This window comes from Medicago sativa, chromosome 7 (assembly GCF_051527215.1).
Source record: "Medicago sativa cultivar Bolivia chromosome 7, Bolivia_mono, whole genome shotgun sequence".
In the NCBI taxonomy this organism is placed as follows: domain Eukaryota; kingdom Viridiplantae; phylum Streptophyta; class Magnoliopsida; order Fabales; family Fabaceae; genus Medicago; species Medicago sativa.
Genome location: NC_140755.1, coordinates 90,373,109 through 90,396,602, shown reverse-complemented (window position 1 = coordinate 90,396,602; position 23,494 = coordinate 90,373,109). Strand labels below are relative to the sequence as shown.

At 37.6% G+C, this 23,494-nt stretch overlaps 1 protein-coding gene and 1 non-coding gene across 3 annotated transcripts; both read left to right on the top strand.

Moving 5' to 3' along the window:
- Nucleotides 1–500: 500 nt before the first annotated feature.
- On the top strand, nt 501–4,195 carry TRM82 (Transducin/WD40 repeat-like superfamily protein). 2 transcript variants are annotated; one of them, XM_085723028.1, is made up of 9 exons: nt 501–764; nt 832–1,165; nt 1,245–1,301; nt 1,387–1,457; nt 2,741–2,819; nt 2,921–2,980; nt 3,187–3,290; nt 3,379–3,439; nt 3,633–4,195. In XM_085723028.1, the coding sequence occupies exons 1-9, from the start codon at nt 631–633 to the stop codon at nt 4,002–4,004; spliced, it is 1,272 nt and encodes a 423-aa protein (XP_085579154.1). In that variant the 5' UTR covers nt 501–630; the 3' UTR covers nt 4,005–4,195. The 2 variants fall into 2 exon arrangements, with proteins under 2 accessions (XP_085579154.1, XP_085579153.1); XM_085723027.1 differs by having other exon boundaries at nt 3,187–3,302.
- Nucleotides 4,196–17,030: 12,835 nt separating this feature from the next.
- Nucleotides 17,031–17,137, top strand: LOC146910084 (small nucleolar RNA R71). Its single transcript, XR_015020941.1, has one exon. It is a non-coding gene; the product is annotated as a small nucleolar RNA R71 (small nucleolar RNA).
- Nucleotides 17,138–23,494: the final 6,357 nt, after the last annotated feature.

The following is a 23,494-nucleotide window of genomic DNA, read 5'->3' as shown; positions in this document are numbered from 1 at the left end:
ATAAATGTAGAGTCAAATCCCTTAAATAGTAGAAACTGTTAAGGCAGAATTCATGGGTCAACAACATAGGAATATTCTAGATATGCTTCTATGTTTTTCATGTATAAATTGTACTCAATTGACAGATCAATAAAAAGGCAACGCTTCTGCATTCTCTTTAAAGGATGAAGCTAGAGATGATTCAGACCATATTTCTTTATTAATGTTTAATTCCGTTTAATTTTGATTGTAGTTTGGTTTTCATTTTTAAAATAAATGGTAATAATAAAAGAATATATGAAATTAATTTAATTACAAAAAATGCGAAAATAACCCAGCTTGGCAACTCAACAGATTCTGACATGTTTGTGGAAGAATCTGAAATGACAAGACAGGGACAAAATCTAAACTTTTTTTTTTTTTTTTAACAGAGATCAAAACCGGAATTCGCTAATATTACAGGGATCAAAAGTGATATTAACCCTTAAAAAAAAAAAAAAATTATTGTGCATTTTCTTGCTATGGTAACACGTTTTTAGAGTGGTTAGTAAGGTTACACTTAACACGACGAGAGACGAGAGAACCGGAAGAAATTTGGAGCATCGAAGTAAAGCGGCAAACCCTAAAACGAAGTTTCAAACTGTAGCAACAATGGACGAAGAAGTTGCAGCATCAGAAAGCAGAAAAGAAACCACCGAAGTAGCACCAGCACTCATCGCCGTCCACCCTGACGGCCACCATATCGCCGTCGCTGTCGGACCGGACCTCCGCGTCTTCAACCTCCTGTAAGCTTCCCTTTCCCAATTTCATTCATTCCTATCAATCAATTCACCATTCTCACCATATCTACAGTTCCAATTCTGCAGCTTCCTTACTCGATGAATCCGTTAACCAACCTTTTCATAAAGATAATATTCGAGCAATTCGATTCGGTGCAAAAGGAAAACTGTTTGTTTCTGCTGGTGATGATAAAACCCTAAAAATCTGGTCACCGGAAAATTGGAAGTGTATTTCTACTGTTTCGTCGGAGAAGAGAGTTACTGCGGTTGCTATAAGCAATGATGGATTGTATGTTTGTTTTGCTGATAAATTTGGACTTGTTTGGATTGTGGATCTCAATGAAAATTCGCGCGATAAGAAGCCGATACCGCTTCTTTCTCATTATTGTAGCATTATCACTAGCTTGGTTAGTAGTTAGTTTTGAAGTTTTTGTTTTGTTTAATTTGTTAATTTGTGGTTCTTTGTTTTAACTGTGATTTTTGCAGGAATTTTCGCCTGATAATCGGTTTATTTTGAGTGCTGATAGGGATTTTAAAATTCGTGTAAGTTAACTTAACATTTCTATCAGGATAATGAGAAGTTTGTAATTTGATTATGTCTTTTGTTTGTGTTTATATGGTATTGCAGGTTACTAATTTTCCCAAGAATCCTTTAAATGGAGCTCACGAGATACAAAGTTTTTGTCTTGGTCATACAGAGTGAGTTGCTTTTATTAATCTTATGTGTGTGTTTAGTCAAGTAAAATTAAATATGAATATCATTTATCGAAGATCTTAATTGAGAATCAAGATTTATATATTCATCATTATATTTTGGCATGGCAACAGAGCGAATCGGGGACAGGATTTACCTTCCTTCGTCCCTGAAACTGAATCCCTGATAAATACATGTTCCCCTACCCAATATCCGACTGGGATGAAATTAAAGGAACAATATCATACACGGAAATAAATATATGTGGGTGTGTAGTAGTTGGTTAAAATTAAATATGAACATCATTTATCAAAGATCTTAATTGAGAATCAAGATTTATATATTGATCATTATATTCAAAGAATTAGTTAAGCCACTGTTAGGATAATTGTTTTGAAAGTAATTATCGCGTCCCAGTGAAAGTTATTTGTAGATTTGAGCGGACATGCGTTTTTACCATGTACTCAAACATAGGCTAAGTGTTTCATTTTCCCTATAACGAGTCTCAACAAAAAATACTAAGTGACATAATACTATTTGAACACTTTGTTTCTTTACAAAAAAATTCTAAAACAAGATGATGAATAGTTGAACTAAGTCTTTCACTTTCATCCCTAGTTGAACTAACTTGCAAACAGACCCTTTGCGAGTTGGTATTTGGAGGGGGGGACATTGGAGGGCTATATCTATATTTTGATATCTATTTGATATTTTAAGAAAAAAAATAAAAGAACAATATCATACATGAGCATATATTATAATGTTGTTCTTTTTATATTTTTTAAATATCAAATATATATCAAAATGTAGACATAGCCATCCAAAAACAAACTAACAAACAGACCCTAAAAAAATGAAAATCTTGGTACCATACATGACTCTCTTTTCATGTTTAGCCAAATGGAATTGTTGATTATGTGTAAGAATCGTGTCCAAGCCGTGTCCTCAATGTGTAGAAGCTAGGAGAAAAAATATTTAGATTCTGCCACCTGAGTGGAGTTTCCCATGTGTGTCGTATCGGATATGTACAAGTGTTATATTATATATCACATATATTCTGATTTACATTCAACTTGAAGTGTCAGTTCTACTTATATTTTTGCTTTGAGGCTGTTTCAAATGATTATGTCTGGATCATCTTTTTAGAATTTTACAATTCCAGATATTTTCAGTGGGATTGTTTCCCTACATTCATTCTCCTCCTAAACAAATGAGGGAACCTCGAATGTTTTTCATAAAAGATAAGCAAAAGTTAATTTTTTTATATGTATCCAATATCTATTTGCAGGTTTGTTTCCTGCCTTTCCTTCGTTCCAGCTCAGGAAAGCCCTCATAGTCTTCTTCTATCTGGCAGTGGTGATTCCACAGTTAGTGTTTCCTTAAACCTTTCTTGATGACTCAGGCATCCCGTTTTATTTTCTGCATAGTTCTGTTTTAAAGTGAGTGTAACTTATTTTTCCGTCTGCAGGTACGATTGTGGGATATCACCTCAGGTGCACTCCTAGATTCTTGTGAGGTTGCAGTTAAGGTATTTTATATATTTCTTGAGGCTCAAATAGTTTGCAATTCTTTTTTCATTTTATTGTTGGTACTTTTTTGGAAATCATTTCTAGACTAGTTAATTGTTAACGGAAAATGAATTCGAGCGAGTTCAAGCAGGTTGATATTTCTTATCTATTCTTGTTGTTGCACTTGGTGTTCACTTTTTTCGTTCTTCATCTTCTGTTTCCAAAGGCAGGGCTTTTAGAATCCAATGGTAATGCAGAGGAGCATGACCATGCTGTTACTGATTTATGTACCACCCTGGATGGTTTGCTTGTTGCAGTGGCCATTCAGAGGCAAGTCTCTTGGTATTGTGTTATGTCATATTTCTTTTCAGGAGAACTTAGTATGGTTTATTGACTAGTTTATTTGATATCTATGTAGCTTGCAAGGAATTGTATTGTTAAGTTGCAATGTTTCTGCACAAACACTTTCTGTTGCCAAGGTAATGTCTGTGACAACACATGATTGAAATGATCTTTGACTTTTATCATCATGTCCAATTTAGTTAGTCTCATTTATCTCTAGATATCTTTATTTCATGTCTGAAGTTAGATTTCTACTTATGCACTATCATTGTGAAGCATAGCCAACTGCATATCCAAAGACAGAAATTTATTCTAACGCCAATGCTGCAGGTTGTTTCTATTGCAGGAGAGAACTTTGTCCCTACCTGCCTGGCAAACAACCCCTCTACAAGGGAACTGTGGATGGTTACAGGTGTCTCTAGTTTACCTGGATATGATTACCCCTCTTTGTCTCGTGTCCTAGTAATTTCTGGTTTTGATGCTGAGCAAGAGCCAGTTGTTCTGGGAGATGGTAAGATACCCGGGGGCATAAAGCTGCTAGAAACGTTACAAGGAACTGCATCTGTTGACGACAATGCTTTTTTGGTAGCAGCTGAAGCTGTCAAAGCAGCAATGTGTAACCTATTAATAAAGAAGCAATACCCATTCGAGAATAGAGAATATAGAAAGAAAACTAGAAATGATAGAAAACTCAAGGAATAACAATATGCAATCAAATTTTGTTTTATTAATTTATGTAGCAGCTTAGCTCAATCTCCTTGGTTAGAAATTCTCAAAACCTATGTATTCTAGATTCTTTGTATTTCCTATTATTTATTTTCTGATGAATATGTCAAAATGTTGAAACAACCATATTGCCATCAATTTTGTGGTCAGTCTTCAATTGTCTGAAACATTTGGTAACTATTGTATTTGTTCATGACTTCATGGACTGCAGTGTAGCACAAGTACATTTCCTATGCCATGACATCTAACTATTTCTAATTTGTGTGACAACTTAAGCTGAATGCATGGCAGTCGTGTGCACCACATCTTGTGCAGATTATTTCCCTGAAAGATGGAGTTTCTTTCTTCCGCACGTTGAAGGGTAGTCGTGGCTATATTGCTTGTTAACATTTGAGCTTATGTTGCCAGAGGGTTAATCCAAGAGAATACCTTTTTGTTGTCTTCATCTAACTCTTCTGTTTCTGGTAAATGCCTGTTTATAACTCTGAAGCATGTAGAAGTTGGATACTTTTTGGATCCAAAATTGCTGGTAAAAAAAATTCCAGAAATACAATGGAAGTGTTATAATATTAACAAAATAGTTCTCGACAAAACCTAGTCAAACATGAAACGAATACGTTCAAAATTGCTTATCAAAAAATTCCTGAAATATAATGGAAGCAATATAATATTGAAATGAAACCACACAACCTGTATTTGGTGGTTATTAGATTTATGATTGCTATGATTTATTACCTGAGGCATTGTTTTCTTTTTTAGAGAAATTTAAAACAACGAGCATGTGAATTCGATATACTTTTTTTTTTAGACAAATGTTAGCCGTTAGTAAATGGTTAGAGGAGGAGGAAATGTTAGTTTATGATGATCGAACCAGAACTTCTTAAATCTCATTCAACGTACCTTAACTCATCAACTGAGCTGTCCGCACACGCTTAAAAAAAACTAGGTACCCACAAGGAAAAATCCAAAATGCATTAATTTTTTTTTTTTAGAAAAAAAAGGAGCATAAGAGGCACTCAATTGACAAGTGTGCGCAAAATTATGTTTTTTATCACTGAATAAGTTTAAAATAATAATTTTGGTAAAATGAAAAAAGTTTAAAATCATAAAATGTATTATATTTTATATATATTATCAACTTCTGACATAAGTATATGCTACCTATTTGTTTATTCTTTCCATTTTTTTTATTTTGGTCAATGAGTTAGTGTTTGACTATTATTACATCTGTTTGACTATCATAAATTGATCCATCAGTGACGCATATTGGCCCCTCCTTAATCCTCAACCTAGCAATCATATTTCTACATGTCATCACAAAAGAAAATAAAAAGATTGAAATTGAGATATGTTGTTTGAGCATGAATCATGTATTGTATCGAATCAATGACGGCTGGCATAGCAAATCTGATACTCCGTAGTAGTTTTATAGTTGTTGTATACCAATTTAAGTTAGGAAAGACTTTTAAATTCAAAATATTGAGAAGATGAAATTCAGAGAAGAAAAAGAGAAAAATATGAAGAATGAAGAATAATTCTCATTAGCTTTGAATCACTGATACAACAACCTTGTATAGGTGTATAAAATGAAGCTATACTATAAGCTACTATGAACCATCTCGCACAGGATTATAACTAACTAATTGACAGCTAAGCAAGTTAGTTACAAGAAACTTGGGCTACAAGTTAGCCATATAAGCTAGTGACTTGAGCTAACAAGGCTGGTAACTTGAGCTGCAAGTTATTGAACAACAACTTCTGGAGTACAGCAGCTTCTGATCATGTGCTTCTGAAGTACTGCTTCTGAAGTACAGCTTCTGAACATGTGCTTCTGAAGTACAACTTCTGAACATCAGTTTATTCAACTCTAGCTTGTTTATGCTTCTTCTTCATTTAACAGATGCATTTCTATCTTTTTCATATCTTCTTTCAACAGCCTCCCACAAGCTGGAGCATGATATATGTTGATCATTCCCAGCTTGCATATGAAAGAATTAAACTTTGGAGGTGGAAGTGCTTTTGTTAAGAAATCTGCCAGCTGCTCATTGGTTGAAATGGGTAGGAGCTTAAGAACACCCTTATGTAATTTTTCTCTAACTAGATGACAGTCAATTTCAAGATGTTTTGTTCTCTCATGAAAGACTGGATTTGATGCTATGTGAATAGCACTCTGACTATCACAATAAAGAACTGGCTGCTTAACACATTTAATGTTAAGATCCTTCAACAAGTACAGTATCCATTGAAGCTCACAAGTTGCCACTGATAGAGCCCTATATTCAGCTTCTGAAGAGGACCTTGAGATAGTTGGCTGTTTCTTTGCCTTCCAAGATATGAGTGAAGAACCCAAAAAGAAACAGAAGCCAGTAGTTGACCTTCTAGTGTCCACACAACCTGCCCAATCTGCATCAACATACCCCAATATTTGTACTTTTGACTTTCTTGGAAACAGAAGACCAAGGCCAGGAGCATTTTTGAGGTATCTTAGAATTCTACACGCAGCTTTATAATGAGTAGTGGTAGGAGCATTGAGAAACTGACTCAGTTGTTGAGTGGCCAATGAAATATCAGGTCTTGTAGTGTTTAAATACAACAGTCTTCCAATAAGCCTCCTGTAGCAAGACACATCTGTAAAAGGTTTACTTGTGTCTTGATGCAATTTGACTGAAGTGTCTAAAGGTGTAGGAGCAGGTTTGGCACCTAAAAGACCTGATGAATCAAGCAAATCAAGACAGTATTTTCTCTGTGAAATAGAGATTCCTTCCTTGGAACGAGCTACCTCTAATCCCAAAAAGTATTTAAGAATCCCTAAATCCTTGATTTTGAATTGATTATCAAGAATATTCTTGATTCTGAAGGTGAGAAAAACACAAGAAGGGGGGGTTGAATTGTGTTTTGAAAAATTCTTCGTTTCTCCTAAAAACTGAACACACTGATCAGAAGCTAAGTGAGACAGCTTCTGAAGTGATAATCAGAATCTAAATGCAGCGGAATAAAACAGAGAGAGAGAAGAAAAACGACACAAAGCAGTTATACTGGTTCCTTCCACAATCCGGAAGTAGTCCAGTCCCCCTTGCACTTCCAAGGAGATTTCACTAAGAGTAATATCTGATTACAATTGCTCAAGCACACAAGCAAGAGACTTCCTTTGCTCAAGCACACAAGCTAGAGACTTCCTTTGCTCAAGAACACAATCAAGAGACTTCCTGCTCAAGCACAACTGCAAGAGACTTCCTAACTAAACAAAATTACACAGAAAATTGTTTAAGGTTGAACACTTGATATACAATCAGAGGTGCTCACAATACAAATCAGATACAGACTCAATGGACTTAAGAATTTCTAAGATATGACTTGAGACACAGAAATTCTAAGTGAATGCAGAACAATTTCAGCAGAGATTTGGCACTTGTAAAAGTATTGAGAGTCTGTTGTTCAGCATTACTAAATCTCTAGGTCTTCACTCCTTTATATAGAGGTGTGAAAGAGACGTTGTGAAATTGCCAACACCCAAAGAGTCGTTGCTGAAGCTTGATCTTTCACCTTTGATCTTTTGCCTGATTTGGTTGTTGTCCTATGAAGAACTAATTTGAAATCCATTCCTTATCCAAAGGAACATCTATGCAGGCGAAGCCGTATTCTGGAGCTGTTTTCTTGTCTTGTAGCGTGGACACAAAACAGAGTAGTGGAGAACGTGGTTGTACAATTCGTACAAATGTCAACGCTTTCGTCCAAATTGCAAGCACATGCCTTCAAACACCTTTGAAATGACCGTTGCAAAATTCCACTAATCCTTTGTAGCATTTTCGAATTCAATAGACAGCTTTTGCAGTGATAATTCTTCAATTCTTGAATCTTTGCAAATCCAATTGATATTCAGCTTCTGGTGAAATAGCTTCTGATGAGGCAGCTTCTGATGATGCAGCTTCTGATGATATGACTTCTGCAGCTTCTGATGATGCAGCTTCTGATGATATGACTTCTGGACCTCTTGTCTTCAGGAGCACTATTCTTACTTCAGAAGCGACTTAACTTTAGGAGCACGTTGCCTTCAGGAGCGTCCAAGCTTCAATTATGTTGTTTCCTTTACTCTTTATTTGCTCATTCAGAACCAATGGTGATGTAACTTTTTAATTAAGGTCCTGTACACTTGAACAAATATTAGCTAGTCCAATTTACAATTTTTAATACCTTGTTATCATCAAAACTCTTTAAGGTTCATTGTTAAACACATTTTGTTCCAACAATCTCCCCCTTTTTGATGATGACAAACAAAAGTATTTAAAAATTGATCAATTGTTGTTAATCTAATTAACAAGTTGACCTTGGGGTTCTGAGGTTTGTAAGCTCAGAATCTGAGGTTTGTAAGCTCAAACTCCCCCTGAGTCTGATAGTCTTTTAAGGTGAGGTTTGTAAGCTCCCCCTAAGTTCTATCCAGGTTAATTAAATTCATTTTTCGCACAATAAAATTATCAGAGCTTTAAAAAAAAAATGAATCATTGAAAGAATTAATTAGGAGATAAGAAGAATGGTTCAATTAATTTTACTTGAATTTTGATACTCCTTCTTTCGTTCATAGCTTATACCAATAAGGTAAAAAATGATAGAAGTTTTTCAAAAATTTCAAATGCACTTAATGGGGCTCAGAGCCTTTAAATACTTGTCACATATACTCCCCCTTTTGTCATTATCAAAAAAAAAAATAAGTATAAAAGACAAAAAGATTTGAGAAAAACTCAAACATGAAGAGAGTATAATAGGAAAATAACTAAGTCAATCAGAGCAATGTAAATGAACAAGAATATCCAGGCATAATACATAAATCAGAAGTAGCTAAGCAGTCAGAACCATTAAGCATTCAGAAGCATAGAGAAATAAAACAAGATGGTTTCAGAAGCAAGGACTAAGAATTTTAAAACAAACAACAAACAAAAGATAACACTAAGGTGTGCAACTAAGGGTTGGTTTGTTGTTGTTTCTTCATCTTCTCCATTTCTTCAATTTTCTTCTGCAACTGTTCTTCAAGAAATTGTTGCCTTTGGAGAAGAACCTGTTCCCTTTCTCTAGCCTCTTGCTGCTGCTGTGCCATCTGTTTCTTCAGAAGCTTACACAACCTTGCTTCTCTGGTCAAGTAGTCCATTTCTAAGAAGAAAGGCTGGTTTGCCAGGAGCAGTGTAGGATTTCTAACTCTGAGACTCTGATTCAGATTTTCCATAAGCCTTCTGACTGAAGCTTGCTTGACTCTGATGCACTTAGCCTTTATGTTTTCAATTAGCTCAGTTGCCCGGTTCTGAAGTGATGCCCAGGAGTCTTCATATGCGTTGGTGAGATCAATTGTCATCCTTTGATCCACCAGATTATGCATTTGAGAGAGAATAGAGAGTAGCTCAGCATTAATATATCCAGATTCCAGAGTGTTTGTGGGTGGTTGTTCAAGAATTTCAGGATCAGAATCACTAAGTTCAAGGTCTTGAACAGGGCTAGAAATTGGAATGGTGATGTGTTGAGTTGGGGTTGAGGTTGATGGCTGGTCAGAAGCAATGTGAGCGGTAGAGGTTAGGTCTTGGACATTGACTTGAGAGTTGTCAATATACATGGGAGTTGGTTGGGGTTCAATGTGCTCTGGTTGGGTTTCAATTTCAGTTGGTGGTTGTTGTGGTGAAGTTGATGTTTGAGTGTTGAGTTGGGGGTCAATGGTAGCTGTTGGTGATTGTGGGGGTGTTGTGGGTTTATGTGGTTCAGGTGTGTGTTGATGGGGGTTTTCTGAAACAACATTTTCAGAAGCAGCTGCTTCTGGAGTTGTTTCAGAGGCTTTTTCTGAGGTAGACTCAACATTTTCTGGAGGAATCATGTTGAGAGGTTGAATGTTAAGGGGTTGAGGGTTAAGGCGAAAGATAGTATCAATGACTCTTTCTCTCTGCTCAGCCATTTCAGCCGACTTCTCATTAATTATGTGACCAACTGGTTCATAAGTAGTTGACTGAGAGAGCTTTTTGTTGGTTTTGGTTGATGTTGACTGGCTTTTTACTGGTTTTTGAAAAAGTTGAGCTAAGGGTATATCATCATCAGAATCATCAGAATCTGATAATGATGAGGATGCGGAATCTGATGATATATTAATTACCTTCTCTGGTTCAGGATCAGAATCCTCTTTAGCAGACTCACTGGTCATCAGCATCAGTTGCTTGGCTTCTGAAACTACAGACTCTTGTAGCTCAGCAGCAATTTCCAAGACTTTTTCAGTTGCTGCCTTCTTCCCTTGTAACTCCTTTAACTCCAAATCAGAAGCAGCTTGAGCTGTCATGGTGATATGAGGAAAATCCTTGGTCCTCCTCAAAGCTGGCTTCCTCTTCCTCTTTGGTATAGCTGGTTGTACAGGGGCAATACCAGAACTTAGTGATAGATCTCTGGCAAGTGCACCAAATACTATCGAAGTAGTAAAAATATCGTTCCCACGAGGACTGTTTTTAACTTCAATAATTCAATTTCATTATATAATTAGGATGTATAAAATTTATTTTGTTTTGCCACTAGGCGGTAGATTTGGTTTGATTTTAATTAAATCAAGAAACAGAAAATATTTGATTAAGAAAATAGGAGAGAAAGATGAGATCAGATCCGTCGAATCCTCTAAGTTCCCCTAATTGGTCTACTGCACCTATTTGTTATGAACCCTCTTCTAGTTTACGATGATTAACAAATTAGCCCTAATCAATCCCTTGAGTTAGGACCCTCTTCTTAAACTACAGCCCCTAATTCCTTAGGTGGTCTAATAATTCTTGAAGGTTTTACTGAACGTTAACCTATTATCACTAACAAACGATTATCTATTCCTAGACTAACCCTGTTTATTAGAACAATTCAATTAGGTCTAAGTTGAAAGCCATGGTCAGTGGTCATTCATTCTCACGAAAACAAGTTATATGTGATCAAGATATAAAAAGCATTAAGAACAATTGAATTGAATAAACTAGAATTGAATTCATAAACAAAATAGAGTTTCACAGCAACATGTGTCAATTAGGGTTACAAAGATTCATCTCGGATCTAATCTCTAAGAGATTTAGCTACTCATAATCGAGTTTACAAATAGCATAATCAATGAAATAATTAAAACATACATGAATTGGTAAAAGGATGAAGAAATCGCCCTTCTAGCCGTCTCCGATGTCTCAAAATCGCACTTTGCTCTCCAAAATCGTAACCCTTGTTCTTCAGCTTGAGTGCAGTATTTATAGAAGTCATGGGCCTGACCCATCAAAATCGCGCCGCGCCTTGTTAATTGGCGTGCCGCGATTTCCCCTTTACAGGAAGTGTGTATTTTTGCTTCAAAAATCGCAGCACGGCTTGAAATTGGCGTGGCGCGATTTCCTTCGAACAGACTTCAAATTTTAAGCTTTTTGCACTCCAGAACAGTATAAATTGCATGAGAACTCTATCAAAATGTCACAATAAGTCCCTAATATTACGTAATGACAGAATGTCATCACAACCCCAAACTTAAACCATTCCTTGTCCTCAAGGAATTTGCTTGCAACAGTGACAAACGACAGTAAAATAACAGTTACCTGACAAAACGATAGTACCCAAAAGTTCATTCTCCTTCTAGCTAAAGATGAGCTAGTTTGACTTGTTCGCATCCACCAATTCACAACTCCTCGCATCAAATTGAAACAGGGTTCTACCAGTCGACATGCAGGTCTACATATTACCATACGCTTGAAAAGTTTCTAAATATCAATCAAAGTCAATATCATTACACACTTTTGAGGTCTTTAGGGTTATAACGGGGCTTAGGTGAAAGGTGGGATATATTTGGATAAGTAGGCTACACAAAATTTGAGTTAGGCATTCCTACGGAAGTTATAGCACAAAATTCAATCCTTCAATCATTCACCTTGTGGAATAACAATCAATGCAAAGGTACTAGAGAATATTTTTAACATTTAGGGACAATCGAGTTTGAAGTTACTCGGATTTTAAATGTTTTGTCCCTTTTTCATCATTCAATTTCTTTTTTTTTTGATACACCATTTTTGTGTATATTTTGCATGACAATCTCATATTTCTTTCATTTTTGTTCTCTTATTCTCTAGTACCCCCACCCCAAACTTAGTTGGTTGCAAATTCCAATAGCAACCCCAAACTTAATCTTTAGCAACATTCTACAATGCCTTAACTCAGAAATTCATTAAGGGATAAGTCCTAAAAAGTCTCTAGGCTTGTAATGTAGTTTGTCACCGAACAAAAAGTTCTAATCCTACCGGCTCACAATTGGTTAAGAAAGGATAAATTCAGCAAATTAAAACAGGGTAGGCTTCAAAAAGGCTCACAGGACCAAGCACTTTTGCCTCAGTGTGTAATTGACAAAGACCAATCAATAATAGAGAAACAATGCAAGTTCTAGAAATGTAGTTGCATGGAAAACTAATCTAAATATAAGTAAATTGAAAAACAAGATTTGGCAATGAACCTTATGGCTGAGATTTCTAGGAGTATGTGACTACCTAGCAACGCCGTACACTTCGCCTTTGAATCAAGTCACCCCTCCTTTAGAACTTTTGGAATACCGTTTCATCAAACAACTGTTACTAAACTGGAATAGGTCACATGAAACAAAACAAATTCATTAATAATAAACAAGTGCAGGAGCAATTACAATAGGGAAATAAGTTCAATGGACTTCGACATTAAAAAGAAAATAAAAGAGAAAATACATCAAAAGATAAATGACTGAAAAATAAAATACAAAGCAGAAAATGCTAATCCATCAGTAGATCAGCCCATGTCTTGATCATCATCCGAGTGTCCAGCCCCCGGTGTCCTCAATCCTTCGAAGATGCCATCCCCTTGATCTTGCTCGGTGTTGTTGAAATCATCAGTGATTTCCCTCCTCATGCGCAGCCCATATTCTTCTTGATGTGTAAAATATTGCTCCATGCGCTCACGGGAGCCTCCAAACCTCTCATAAGACCCACTAATTGGACCCATATGCAATTGAGCCTCCGCAGCAAACGCAGCTGAGAACCTAGGACGGTTCACCCACAGCTGGTCCGAAGTCTCATTCATCCAATTAGCTTGCACATGCATGAATTCCTCAAGCTTTGGATGAAGAGGAGCATAACCCCCTTGGCTACTACTCCCTCCTTGCTCCATTTGTTGTTGCCTTGCTGCTTCCCTCTCTCTCTCCTTGATGTAGCCTTCATATTTCTTGACAAACCCATCCATGACCGAGTCGGTGATCGGCTTCATATTGCTTGTGTTGAGATCACTATCATAAGCCGGCACCAACTGTTGCTCACACAACCAATTAATTAAGCTTCCATGTCCCAACTGTGTGGTGTTCCCGGTTGCTAGATCATGAAGACTATTGGCCAAGAGGCGGCCAATATCTATAGGGTGCCCCTTGATGATGGCATAGGCAGCAAGCACCCTCTTGAGAGGAATTTCAGAAGTGCAAGATGCACTCTCAAGAGTCTGGACCACATATGATACCCACGCCTTGGGTACCGGCAGCATCTCCGCATAAGTAAGCATCCGGGACTTTTTCCAAGTCGACCCAGGCCTACACATTGTTGTGATGATCTCATCAAATGTATCCTCCGTGATGGCAAATCTTTCCCTCCTCAGTTTTTCTACCCAACACTCCTCCGGTGCTTGAACATTCAGCCATGCGTTGAGAGCATCCGGGCTGAAATCAATATACTTCCCTCGAACAAAAGATTGAAAGGGTGTATCGGACACCCTTGCATTTGCAAAGAATTCGACGATCACCGTTTTGTTGTTTGCCTCGTCGATCATTTCATTCAATCTCGTCCACCCCCTCCTTCTTAATTCAGACTCAAAGAAAGGATATTTCACTAGTTTTGTGAAATCAAACTTCCTCTCCCCTATGACTTCGAAACTTTTCATAGATTGATGGAACTCTTGGGCTAGGTCATTGATGAAATGGATGGCGTTTTCTGGTGGTTCGGATGCGGCACGAGGACGTTTGGATTTGCTTGAGGATGGCTTGGGGTTGGTGGCTTTCTTGGAGCGGGTGTTTCTTTGGTTTGAGGCCATTTGTGAGTGAAAGGAAGATGGTGAATAGAAAATTTGTGGAGTTTTGGAAAATTGGTGAATTGTGGAGGTTTAGGTTGATGAATGGATGATGAATTTGTGGTTTGATGATGGTTAGGAAGTGAAAATTGAGATGAAGATGAAGAGAATTCGTGAATGGAAGTTTAGGGAAGTTTTGGTAGAGAAAGGTAAGAAGAATGGAATGAAAGTGATGATGAACAGCGAAGAATTTATAGGCCTGTTTGGGCAAAATCGCGGCACGCCAAAATGCAAGGCGCGGCGCGATTTTGCGTTGCAACGGTCAATAACGGGCAGATTTTGTAACGGCTAGTAACGGATAGTTCCAACGGCTATTTTTTTTTCACAAAACAGTCAAAATCGCGCCGCGCCATGTATATAGGCGTGCCGCGATTTTGGTGAAACAGGGGGTAATTCCTTGCTTTCTCAGGCCAAAAATTTTGTTTTCTTGAAAAATGCCTGAGTCCCTTGGATTTTTGAAAAACTTTTGAGGAGAGAATCATGCAAGACATCAGTACCTTGCATGATTTTCTTGGCAAGAGGTATCTTTGAACAAAATTTTAAAACTTCCCTGCCTTGTATTAAAAGAAAAGAAAAATATTTTTGTGTTTTTATTTTTGAAAGCAATAAAATCATACCTGAAAAATAAATAGTGGGTTGCCTCCCACTCAGCGCTTCTTTATCGTCACTAGCTTGACTGATGACTATTTCTAAGGATCATATGATGTGGCTCCCTCTTCATTGTTTGGGAGTCCTCCTTTACGGTACCGTTTCAGCTTTTGTTCCTTACCCTTGAAAGTTCCTTGTGCACCAGACTTCTTTAGGTCTACAGCTTCATCAACAGGCTTGTTTCTTGCCAACCCTTCGTCACAGTACCTCCTAATTCTTTCCAAAGTATCAGAGAGAGTTGAATGCATACACCATCGAAAAGCAGCCGGCCCATTACGCATCCCATAGGGAATCCTTCTATAAGCCAATTTACCACCTGGACCAGTGGTAGTAGTCTTTATTTCATTTTTACCAGTTGTCAATCCCCCATACTTGTTGTCACGGATGTCTCCTGATGATTGTTGGTGCATCTGTTCTTTGCTTACTTCCAGTTGCTTAACACCCTCTATCTTTCCAAGATCTTCAATCACTTCTTGTCTATCTATAGATTCCACACTTTCCACCTCCGTAGATTGAATAGATTGAGATTCAAGTGTTTTATCTTCGACAGTTTCTTCCACAACATCAATCCGGTAACACTTGGGATTCTCATCTTGGTGTTTCATTGCCTCAAAGATATTGAAGACTACCTGCTCCTTATGGAATCTCAACATTAGCTCTCCATGCTCAACATCAATTAAAGCACGACCAGTTGCAAGGAAAGGTCTCCCTAGAATGAGTGGCATGTCTTCATCTTCAGCCATATCTAGGACCACAAAATCTGCTGGGAACACCAAGTCATTAACCTTGACTAGCACATCTTCAAATATACCGAAAGGGTAAGAGATTGACCGATCAGCTAAAGTGATGGTCATTCTTGTTGGTTTTGGTTCCCCACATTTAAGCTTCTTCATCATTGAAAGTGGCATCAGATTTATACTTGCTCCCAAATCACATAAAGCTCTTCCAATGTCTACCGGTCCAATTGAACAAGGGATAGTAAAAGCACCAGGATCCTTCAGCTTAGGTGGCAACTTCTTTTGAAGAATAGCACTACAATTCTCAGAAAGTGCTATGTTCTCATCATCCTTAGGCTTCCTTCGTTTAGTCAACAAGTCTTTCATGAACTTAGCATACAACGGCATTTGATCAAGGGCTTCACCGAAAGGAATATTCACCTGAAGTTGTGAGAAAAGTTGCATGAACTTCTTGAATTGGCCTTCATCCTTTTCTTTCTTCTTCGAAAGGTGAGGGTATGGAAGCTTCACATATGATGGAATAACCTGTGGTTTGTCTCCATCTTTCAAAATTTGACTCTTCGACTTCCTCAAGATTGAATCTTCATCAATTAATCTCTCACTTTTTTCTCCCTCTATTTTTTTCTTCCTTTCGTTTTCAACTACTCCATGATCATTTTCTTTTTCAACTACACCCTCATCATTCTTTTCAACTACATCATTCTCCTCCGCCTCAACTACTTCATCAACCTTCTTTGGAGCTTTTGGAACTAAAGGTGTCAAAACCTTTTTGCTCCTCAGTTCAATAGCATTGCAAGACTCATTCTTAGGGTTATCTTTAGTGTTACCTGAGAATCCGCCTTTGTTTTGTTCAGCCAACTGCTTAGCTAATTGCCCCAGTTGAGTTTCAAGCATCTTCCTAGAAGCTTCATTGTTCTTTCTTTCAGCTTCTTGACTCTTCTTCATCTCTTCAAAGTTGCCTTGAGTCATCTTCATGAAGTTCATCATAGTTTCCTCAAGAGCTGATGGCTTCCTTTGTTGTTGTTGAGGAGGAGTTAGCATCTGAGAGTTCAAAGCATTGTTGTTTGAGTAGCTTAGATTTGGATGCTTATTAATGCCTGAATTGTAGTATTGATTCTGCCTTTGATATCCTCCCATGAAGTTAGCTTCTTCACTTGATCCTTCCGGAACACATTCACCGTTGGGATGTTCTTCACCACATAAGTCACATTTGATTGCAGCCACTTGTTGTTGCTTATGAGCCAAAGTGAAGCCTTGAAACTCCTTAGTTAGAGCTTCGATTTGTTTGTTCATAGCTGCTTGGTTAGCAAGGATAGCAGTTTGTTCACTCACCCCAAACACTCCTCTTTCTTTCTTTTTAGCTTGATCACGATACTCATTGCCAGCCATGTTTTCAATTAGAGCTTGAACTTCATGATCAGTTTTACTTTTGAGACTACCTCCCGCGGAAGCATCTAAGAACATTCGAGTGTTTGGTGTTACCCCCTCAGTGAAGATTTGGAGGTATTGCTTCTCGGTGAACTCATGATTAGGGCATCTCTTGAGAAGCAAATTGAATCGCTCCCAAGCATCATACAATGATTCACCTTCTCCTTGCTTGAAGTTAGAGATCTCCATCTTCTTGTCCCAATACTTAGACATAGGGAAGTATTTCTCCAAGAACTTCAGCTCTAACTCTTCCCATGTTTGGACAGTCCCGTTTGGAATTGTTAGCAACCAATCTTTTGCTCTTCCCGTCAAGGTGAAAGGAAATAGCCTTAGCTTCTTTTGTGCTTCAGTCACGGTGGCTGGTTGCACACAAAACTCACAGGTTTCAGCAAAACGGCTCAAGTGTTCATGAGGACTCATAGCTTCAGTCCCATCGAATTGCTTGTCCCTCAAACCATTGAGGACAGTTGTCTTGATGTCGAACGCTACGGGGTTAGCTGGTTGAAAAGTGTGGGTCAGTTGACCGCGATGAGTGGCCAACCCGTAGTCTCCAAGCTTAGGTCTTGGTGGTACAACTCCTTCTCCTTCCATAGTTGCAGATTTAGGAGAAGAGATTGTTTCAGATTCACTTGAGAGTTGCTCCGGTACTTGTTCTCGAACACCCGGTGGAACGGATTGAGCTAACCTTTGCGATCGGACAGCTTTCCGAAGTGCTCTAGCAGTTCTTTCAATCTCTGGATCGTACTCTAAGTCGTCAGAGCTCTGTTTACCTCGCATAAACAGCAAAATACCTTAGTAGCACTGCACAACGCAAAGTAATCAAGTGAATATGAAAACAGAAAAATAAAAACTAAAAACAGAAAATTAAATTGCAAAAACCCTAAACTATAACGTAATTGCCTTGTTGAAATAATTCAACAGTCCCCGGCAACGGCGCCAAAAACTTGATAGATCTCTGGCAAGTGCACCAAATACTATCGAAGTAGTAAAAATATCGTTCCCACGAGGACTGTTTTTAACTTCAATAATTCAATTTCATTATATAATTAGGATGTATAAAATTTATTTTGTTTTGCCACTAGGCGGTAGATTTGGTTTGATTTTAATTAAATCAAGAAACAGAAAATATTTGATTAAGAAAATAGGAGAGAAAGATGAGATCAGATCCGTCGAATCCTCTAAGTTCCCCTAATTGGTCTACTGCACCTATTTGTTATGAACCCTCTTCTAGTTTACGATGATTAACAAATTAGCCCTAATCAATCCCTTGAGTTAGGACCCTCTTCTTAAACTACAGCCCCTAATTCCTTAGGTGGTCTAATAATTCTTGAAGGTTTTACTGAACGTTAACCTATTATCACTAACAAACGATTATCTATTCCTAGACTAACCCTGTTTATTAGAACAATTCAATTAGGTCTAAGTTGAAAGCCATGGTCAGTGGTCATTCATTCTCACGAAAACAAGTTATATGTGATCAAGATATAAAAAGCATTAAGAACAATTGAATTGAATAAACTAGAATTGAATTCATAAACAAAATAGAGTTTCACAGCAACATGTGTCAATTAGGGTTACAAAGATTCATCTCGGATCTAATCTCTAAGAGATTTAGCTACTCATAATCGAGTTTACAAATAGCATAATCAATGAAATAATTAAAACATACATGAATTGGTAAAAGGATGAAGAAATCGCCCTTCTAGCCGTCTCCGATGTCTCAAAATCGCACTTTGCTCTCCAAAATCGTAACCCTTGTTCTTCAGCTTGAGTGCAGTATTTATAGAAGTCATGGGCCTGACCCATCAAAATCGCGCCGCGCCTTGTTAATTGGCGTGCCGCGATTTCCCCTTTACAGGAAGTGTGTATTTTTGCTTCAAAAATCGCAGCACGGCTTGAAATTGGCGTGGCGCGATTTCCTTCGAACAGACTTCAAATTTTAAGCTTTTTGCACTCCAGAACAGTATAAATTGCATGAGAACTCTATCAAAATGTCACAATAAGTCCCTAATATTACGTAATGACAGAATGTCATCACTTAGGACTGCACAAGAGTTGTTGTCTTCAGCTACCTCTTCAATTGATGGCATTGCAGAACCACCAATCTTAAGCTTGATAGAAGCAGGTCTTGCCTTCTTAGCAGATTCTTCAACCTTCAGATACTCTTCTTTGGTCATTTTCCTCTTAACACTTCTGCTTTTTGCCAGAGGCACAGTACCACCATACATTTCCTCAGGTACCTCATCCAACCTGATGACCTCTTTGGTTGCCACATAGTGTTCCTTGATGTACCTCATCTGTACTTCAATAGGATCCTGTTTGCAGATGGGTGGAAAATCCCTCATAAGATCAGACACGACATGAGATTCACTTAGATCAGTTCTAAGTTTGGTGACCTTGCTGATCAGCTTCATATTCTTGAGAGTTTGAGCATTTATGAATGCTCCAATTTTTGTATCCAGCATCTGATCTGTGTAGCCTTGAGCTCTGCTTAAACTGTCCAAGACACCTCCTTGATAGAATATCTCTGATAATAGTCTTCCATAAGGAACCCAGGGCCTTGGTTTATCCTGCAGCTGACTCTGTTTCAGACACTCTACCAAGTACTTGAACATGTATTTGGGCACATTCACCTTTTCCTTCTTGATGAGGTGCTGGAGAAAGACCTTCTGAGCCAAATTTGGTTTCTCATTATCACCACATGGAAATAAATCCTCATTCTGAATCTTCAGAAGCATCTTGGTTTCCATGTTTAATTCAGCATATTTCTTCTCCTTTTCAGAATTGTATATAACCAAGTTAGCTCTTTCCTTCCAAATGCGTTGTTCAGCAGCACTTGAAAGATCAATTCCAGAGTAATATCCAGACGCTTCAACCTTAAGAACAGCTTCTATCTGCCATTGAGTAATTCTTACTGGAATACCGCAGATACTTGATCTGATTTCATCCTCAACAAACGGCGCAAGACCGATTTCTTCTCTTGTTTTCCCTTCTAATTCAGGATACATTAACACCATCTGACTTTCCTCAGCTAGGGATGCCGCTCTGTTGTAAAATTTTGCTCTTACCCAGAAGTGTCTAACCAGAGCTTCGTATGTTGGTCCATTCAACATTTTGAAGTAATGCATGAGTCCTTGCTCTTCAAAGTAGCTTCTGATCCAACACTTATGAAAACCCAGAGAATCAAAATCCACTGGATTCTCTATCTGAACTTGTAAATCCCATTCTTCCAATTTCATGCTTCTTCCTCTGTAGTCATATTCAGGGACCATTCGTGAAGTAGATACTGAATCTTTTCGTTGCGAACTTGATGATGTCATTTGATGATTGACGAAGATTTGAAGAAGATGAAGATTTTAGGGTTCTAAGGTTGAGAGAATGCGCTTACTTCGCAAGAGGTTTGAGAGCAAATGTGTTTGTTGTGAGTGAGTAGTGTGTGAATTGACAAAGTGTTAAAAGTAAAACGATTGCAATTCAGAAGAGACAAACAAACATAACATTAATGACAAAATTGGGGGCGCGTGAAAAGTACTTTCAAAGCTATTAAATCATCATTGCCCTTTTAGTTATACACCAATACATACAGGCCACGTAAGAAGTTCACAGAGTAACTACCAAGTTAGTGGGCCAGAAGTTACTTTGAAAAAGTAACTCCCAACGTTTCCACTAATTCAACTATTCAGAAGCAACAAATCCAGCTTCTGGACTTCAGATGCTGACGTCATCATCAGAAGCGAGTTTTCCTCAGAACCTCAATAAAGAGCTTCTGATGGACTACTGCTTCTGAACTAACTTCAGAACCTAAAATCCTATTCAGGAGCAAGCAAGCATTTAATCAGATACAAAGTGCATGTTCAAATTTTTCTTTATAAAATCAAATCTTTCAACAGTTAAAGGCTTAGTAAATATATCAGCCCATTGATTTTCAGTATCAATGAATTGTATATCTAAAATTCCTTTTTGAACATAATCTCTGATAAAATGGTGTTTGATTTCAATGTGCTTAGCTCTTGAATGCAAAATTGGATTTTTTGACAAACAAATAGCAGCAGTATTATCACAATAAATGGGAATACTGTTAGCAATTATCTGATAACCTTCCAACTGATGTTTCATCCAAAGTAGTTGTGTACAACAACTTGCAGCTGAAATGTATTCTGCTTCTGCTGTAGACATAGCAATAGTTGTTTGTCTTTTGCTAGCCCAGGATATAAGATTATCACCCAGAAATTGACAGTTGCCACTGGTTGACTTTCTTTCAATCCTATCACCAGCATAATCAGCATCACAGAATCCAATTAGCTTATAATCTAAGGATTTCCTATAAAGGAGTCCAAGATTAGTTGTTCCCTTCAAATACCTGAAGATTCTCTTGACAGCAGTCATATGAGATTCTCTAGGATTTGATTGGAATCTTGCACACAAGCATACACTGAATAAAATATCTGGCCTAGATGCAGTGAGGTATAACAAAGAACCAATCATACCTCTATACAGCTTCTGATCTACTTTAGCTCCTTCATCTTCTTTGCTTAAGGTGCACGTAGGGTGCATTGGAGTGTTCATCACTTTACAATCTTCAAGTTTGAACTTCTTGAGAAGCTCCTTTGTGTACTTTGATTGATGAACATAGACTCCATCTTTGCATTGATTGATTTGAATGCCAAGGAAGAACTTCAGCTCTCCCATCATGCTCATTTCAAATTCATCCTGCATTAACTCAGAAAATTCCTTGCAAAGAGATGCATTAGTAGAACCAAATATTATATCATCAACATATATTTGCACAACAAGAATATCTTTCCCAAGGGTCCTTCTGAAGAGTGTAGTATCAACCTGTCCTCTTTTAAAGTCATTCTTGATTAAGAAATTACTTAGTCTATCATACCAAGCTCTGGGAGCTTGTTTCAAGTCATATAGTGATTTCTTCAGTTTAAAAACATGGTCAGGATATTTAATATCCTCAAATCCAGGAGGTTGCTTGACATACACTTCTTCTTCTATGACACCATTTAGAAATGCGCTCTTGACATCCATTTGATATAATATTATGCCATGATTAACTGCATAGGAAAGAAGTAACCTGATTGCTTCCAATCTTGCAACTGGAGCAAACGTTTCAGTGTAATCAATGCCTTCTTGTTGACTATACCCTTGTGCAACAAGTCTGGCTTTGTTTCTTGTTACTTCACCTTGCTCATTCAGCTTGTTTCTGAATACCCATTTTGTTCCAATAATGTTCTTGTGCTGAGGTTTGGGTACCAGATCCCACACATCATTTCTTTGAAATTGATTCAACTCTTCTTGCATAGCTAGGATCCATCCATCATCTGAAAGTGCTTCATCAACTGTTGTAGGTTCAATCATTGAGATTAGTCCAATCATTGACTCTACTTGTCTGAAATGTGATCTTGTTCTTCTTGGATTATCTTTGTTTCCAATGATTAGCTCCTCAGGATGTGAAGACTTGTGTTTGAATGTGTTTCTGGGAGGATCTTCTTGATGTGAGCGATCTTGTGCTTCATCAGAAGCAGTTTCATCTTGTGCTTCTGATGTGGGTTCAGCTTCTGGACTATCTTCAGACTCAGCTATCTGATCAGGTTCTGGAGTAGCTTCAGGAACCTGTATCTCTGCAAAACTTTCATCTTGCTTTGAAGTTTTATCTTCAAGCTCTTTGTCATCAAATTTAACGTGCATAGATTCTTCAACACAGAGTGTTTCTGAATTATACACCCTGTATGCCTTTGACCTTTCAGAGTAACCTAAAAAGATTCCTCTTTGGGCCTTGGCATCAAATTTCTTTAGGTAGAGCTTGTTGTTCAGAATGTAACATGTACATCCAAATTGATGAAAGTAAGAGATATTGGGTTTTCTTCCTTTAAAGAGTTCATATGCTGTTTTCTCCAAAATAGGTCTGATATAGATCCTGTTTTGAACATAGCATGCCGTATTCACTACTTCTGCCCAAAAATGTTTTGGTAAATTGTTTTCATGAATCATGGTTCTGGCCATTTCTTGTAAAGTTATATTTTTCTCTCTACAACCCCATTTTGTTGTGGTGTTCTAGGAGAAGAGAATTCATGGAAAATTCCATGTTTTTCACAAAAAGCTTCAAATGGCTCATTTTCAAATTCTCCACCATGATCACTTCTGATTTTCAAAATTTTTGATTCTTTTTCAGATTGAATTTGAGTGCAGAAGCTACTGAATACATCACACGCAACATCTTTACTCTTTATGAATTTTACCCAAGTCCATCTGCTGTAATCATCAACAATGACTAATCCATATTTACTTCCATATAAGGATGCAGTACTCACTGGTCCAAATAAATCAATATGGAGTAATTCTAAAGGTCTTGAGGTTGAAACAATGTCTTTGGTTTTAAAAGATGATTTCACAATTTTCCCTCTCTGACATGCACCACAGAGTGCATCTGAATGATAGTCAATGTCTGGTAGCCCTTTCACAAGTTGTAACTTACTAAGCTTAGAGATTAACCTCCAGTTAGCATGTCCCAACCTTCTGTGCCACATCCATTTCTTATCATTCACT

What these genes read in the sequence shown, in the direction of transcription:
- TRM82 (XM_085723027.1), top strand. Translation starts at nt 631, where the DNA reads ATGGACGAAGAAGTTGCAGCATCAGAAAGCAGAAAAGAAACCACCGAA. An exon ending in ATAGGGATTTTAAAATTCGT is followed by an intron (nt 1,302 to 1,386) that starts GTAAGTTAACTT and finishes ATGGTATTGCAG; the next exon opens with GTTACTAATTTTCCCAAGAA. An exon ending in CTTGTGAGGTTGCAGTTAAG is followed by an intron (nt 2,981 to 3,186) that starts GTATTTTATATA and finishes CTGTTTCCAAAG; the next exon opens with GCAGGGCTTTTAGAATCCAA.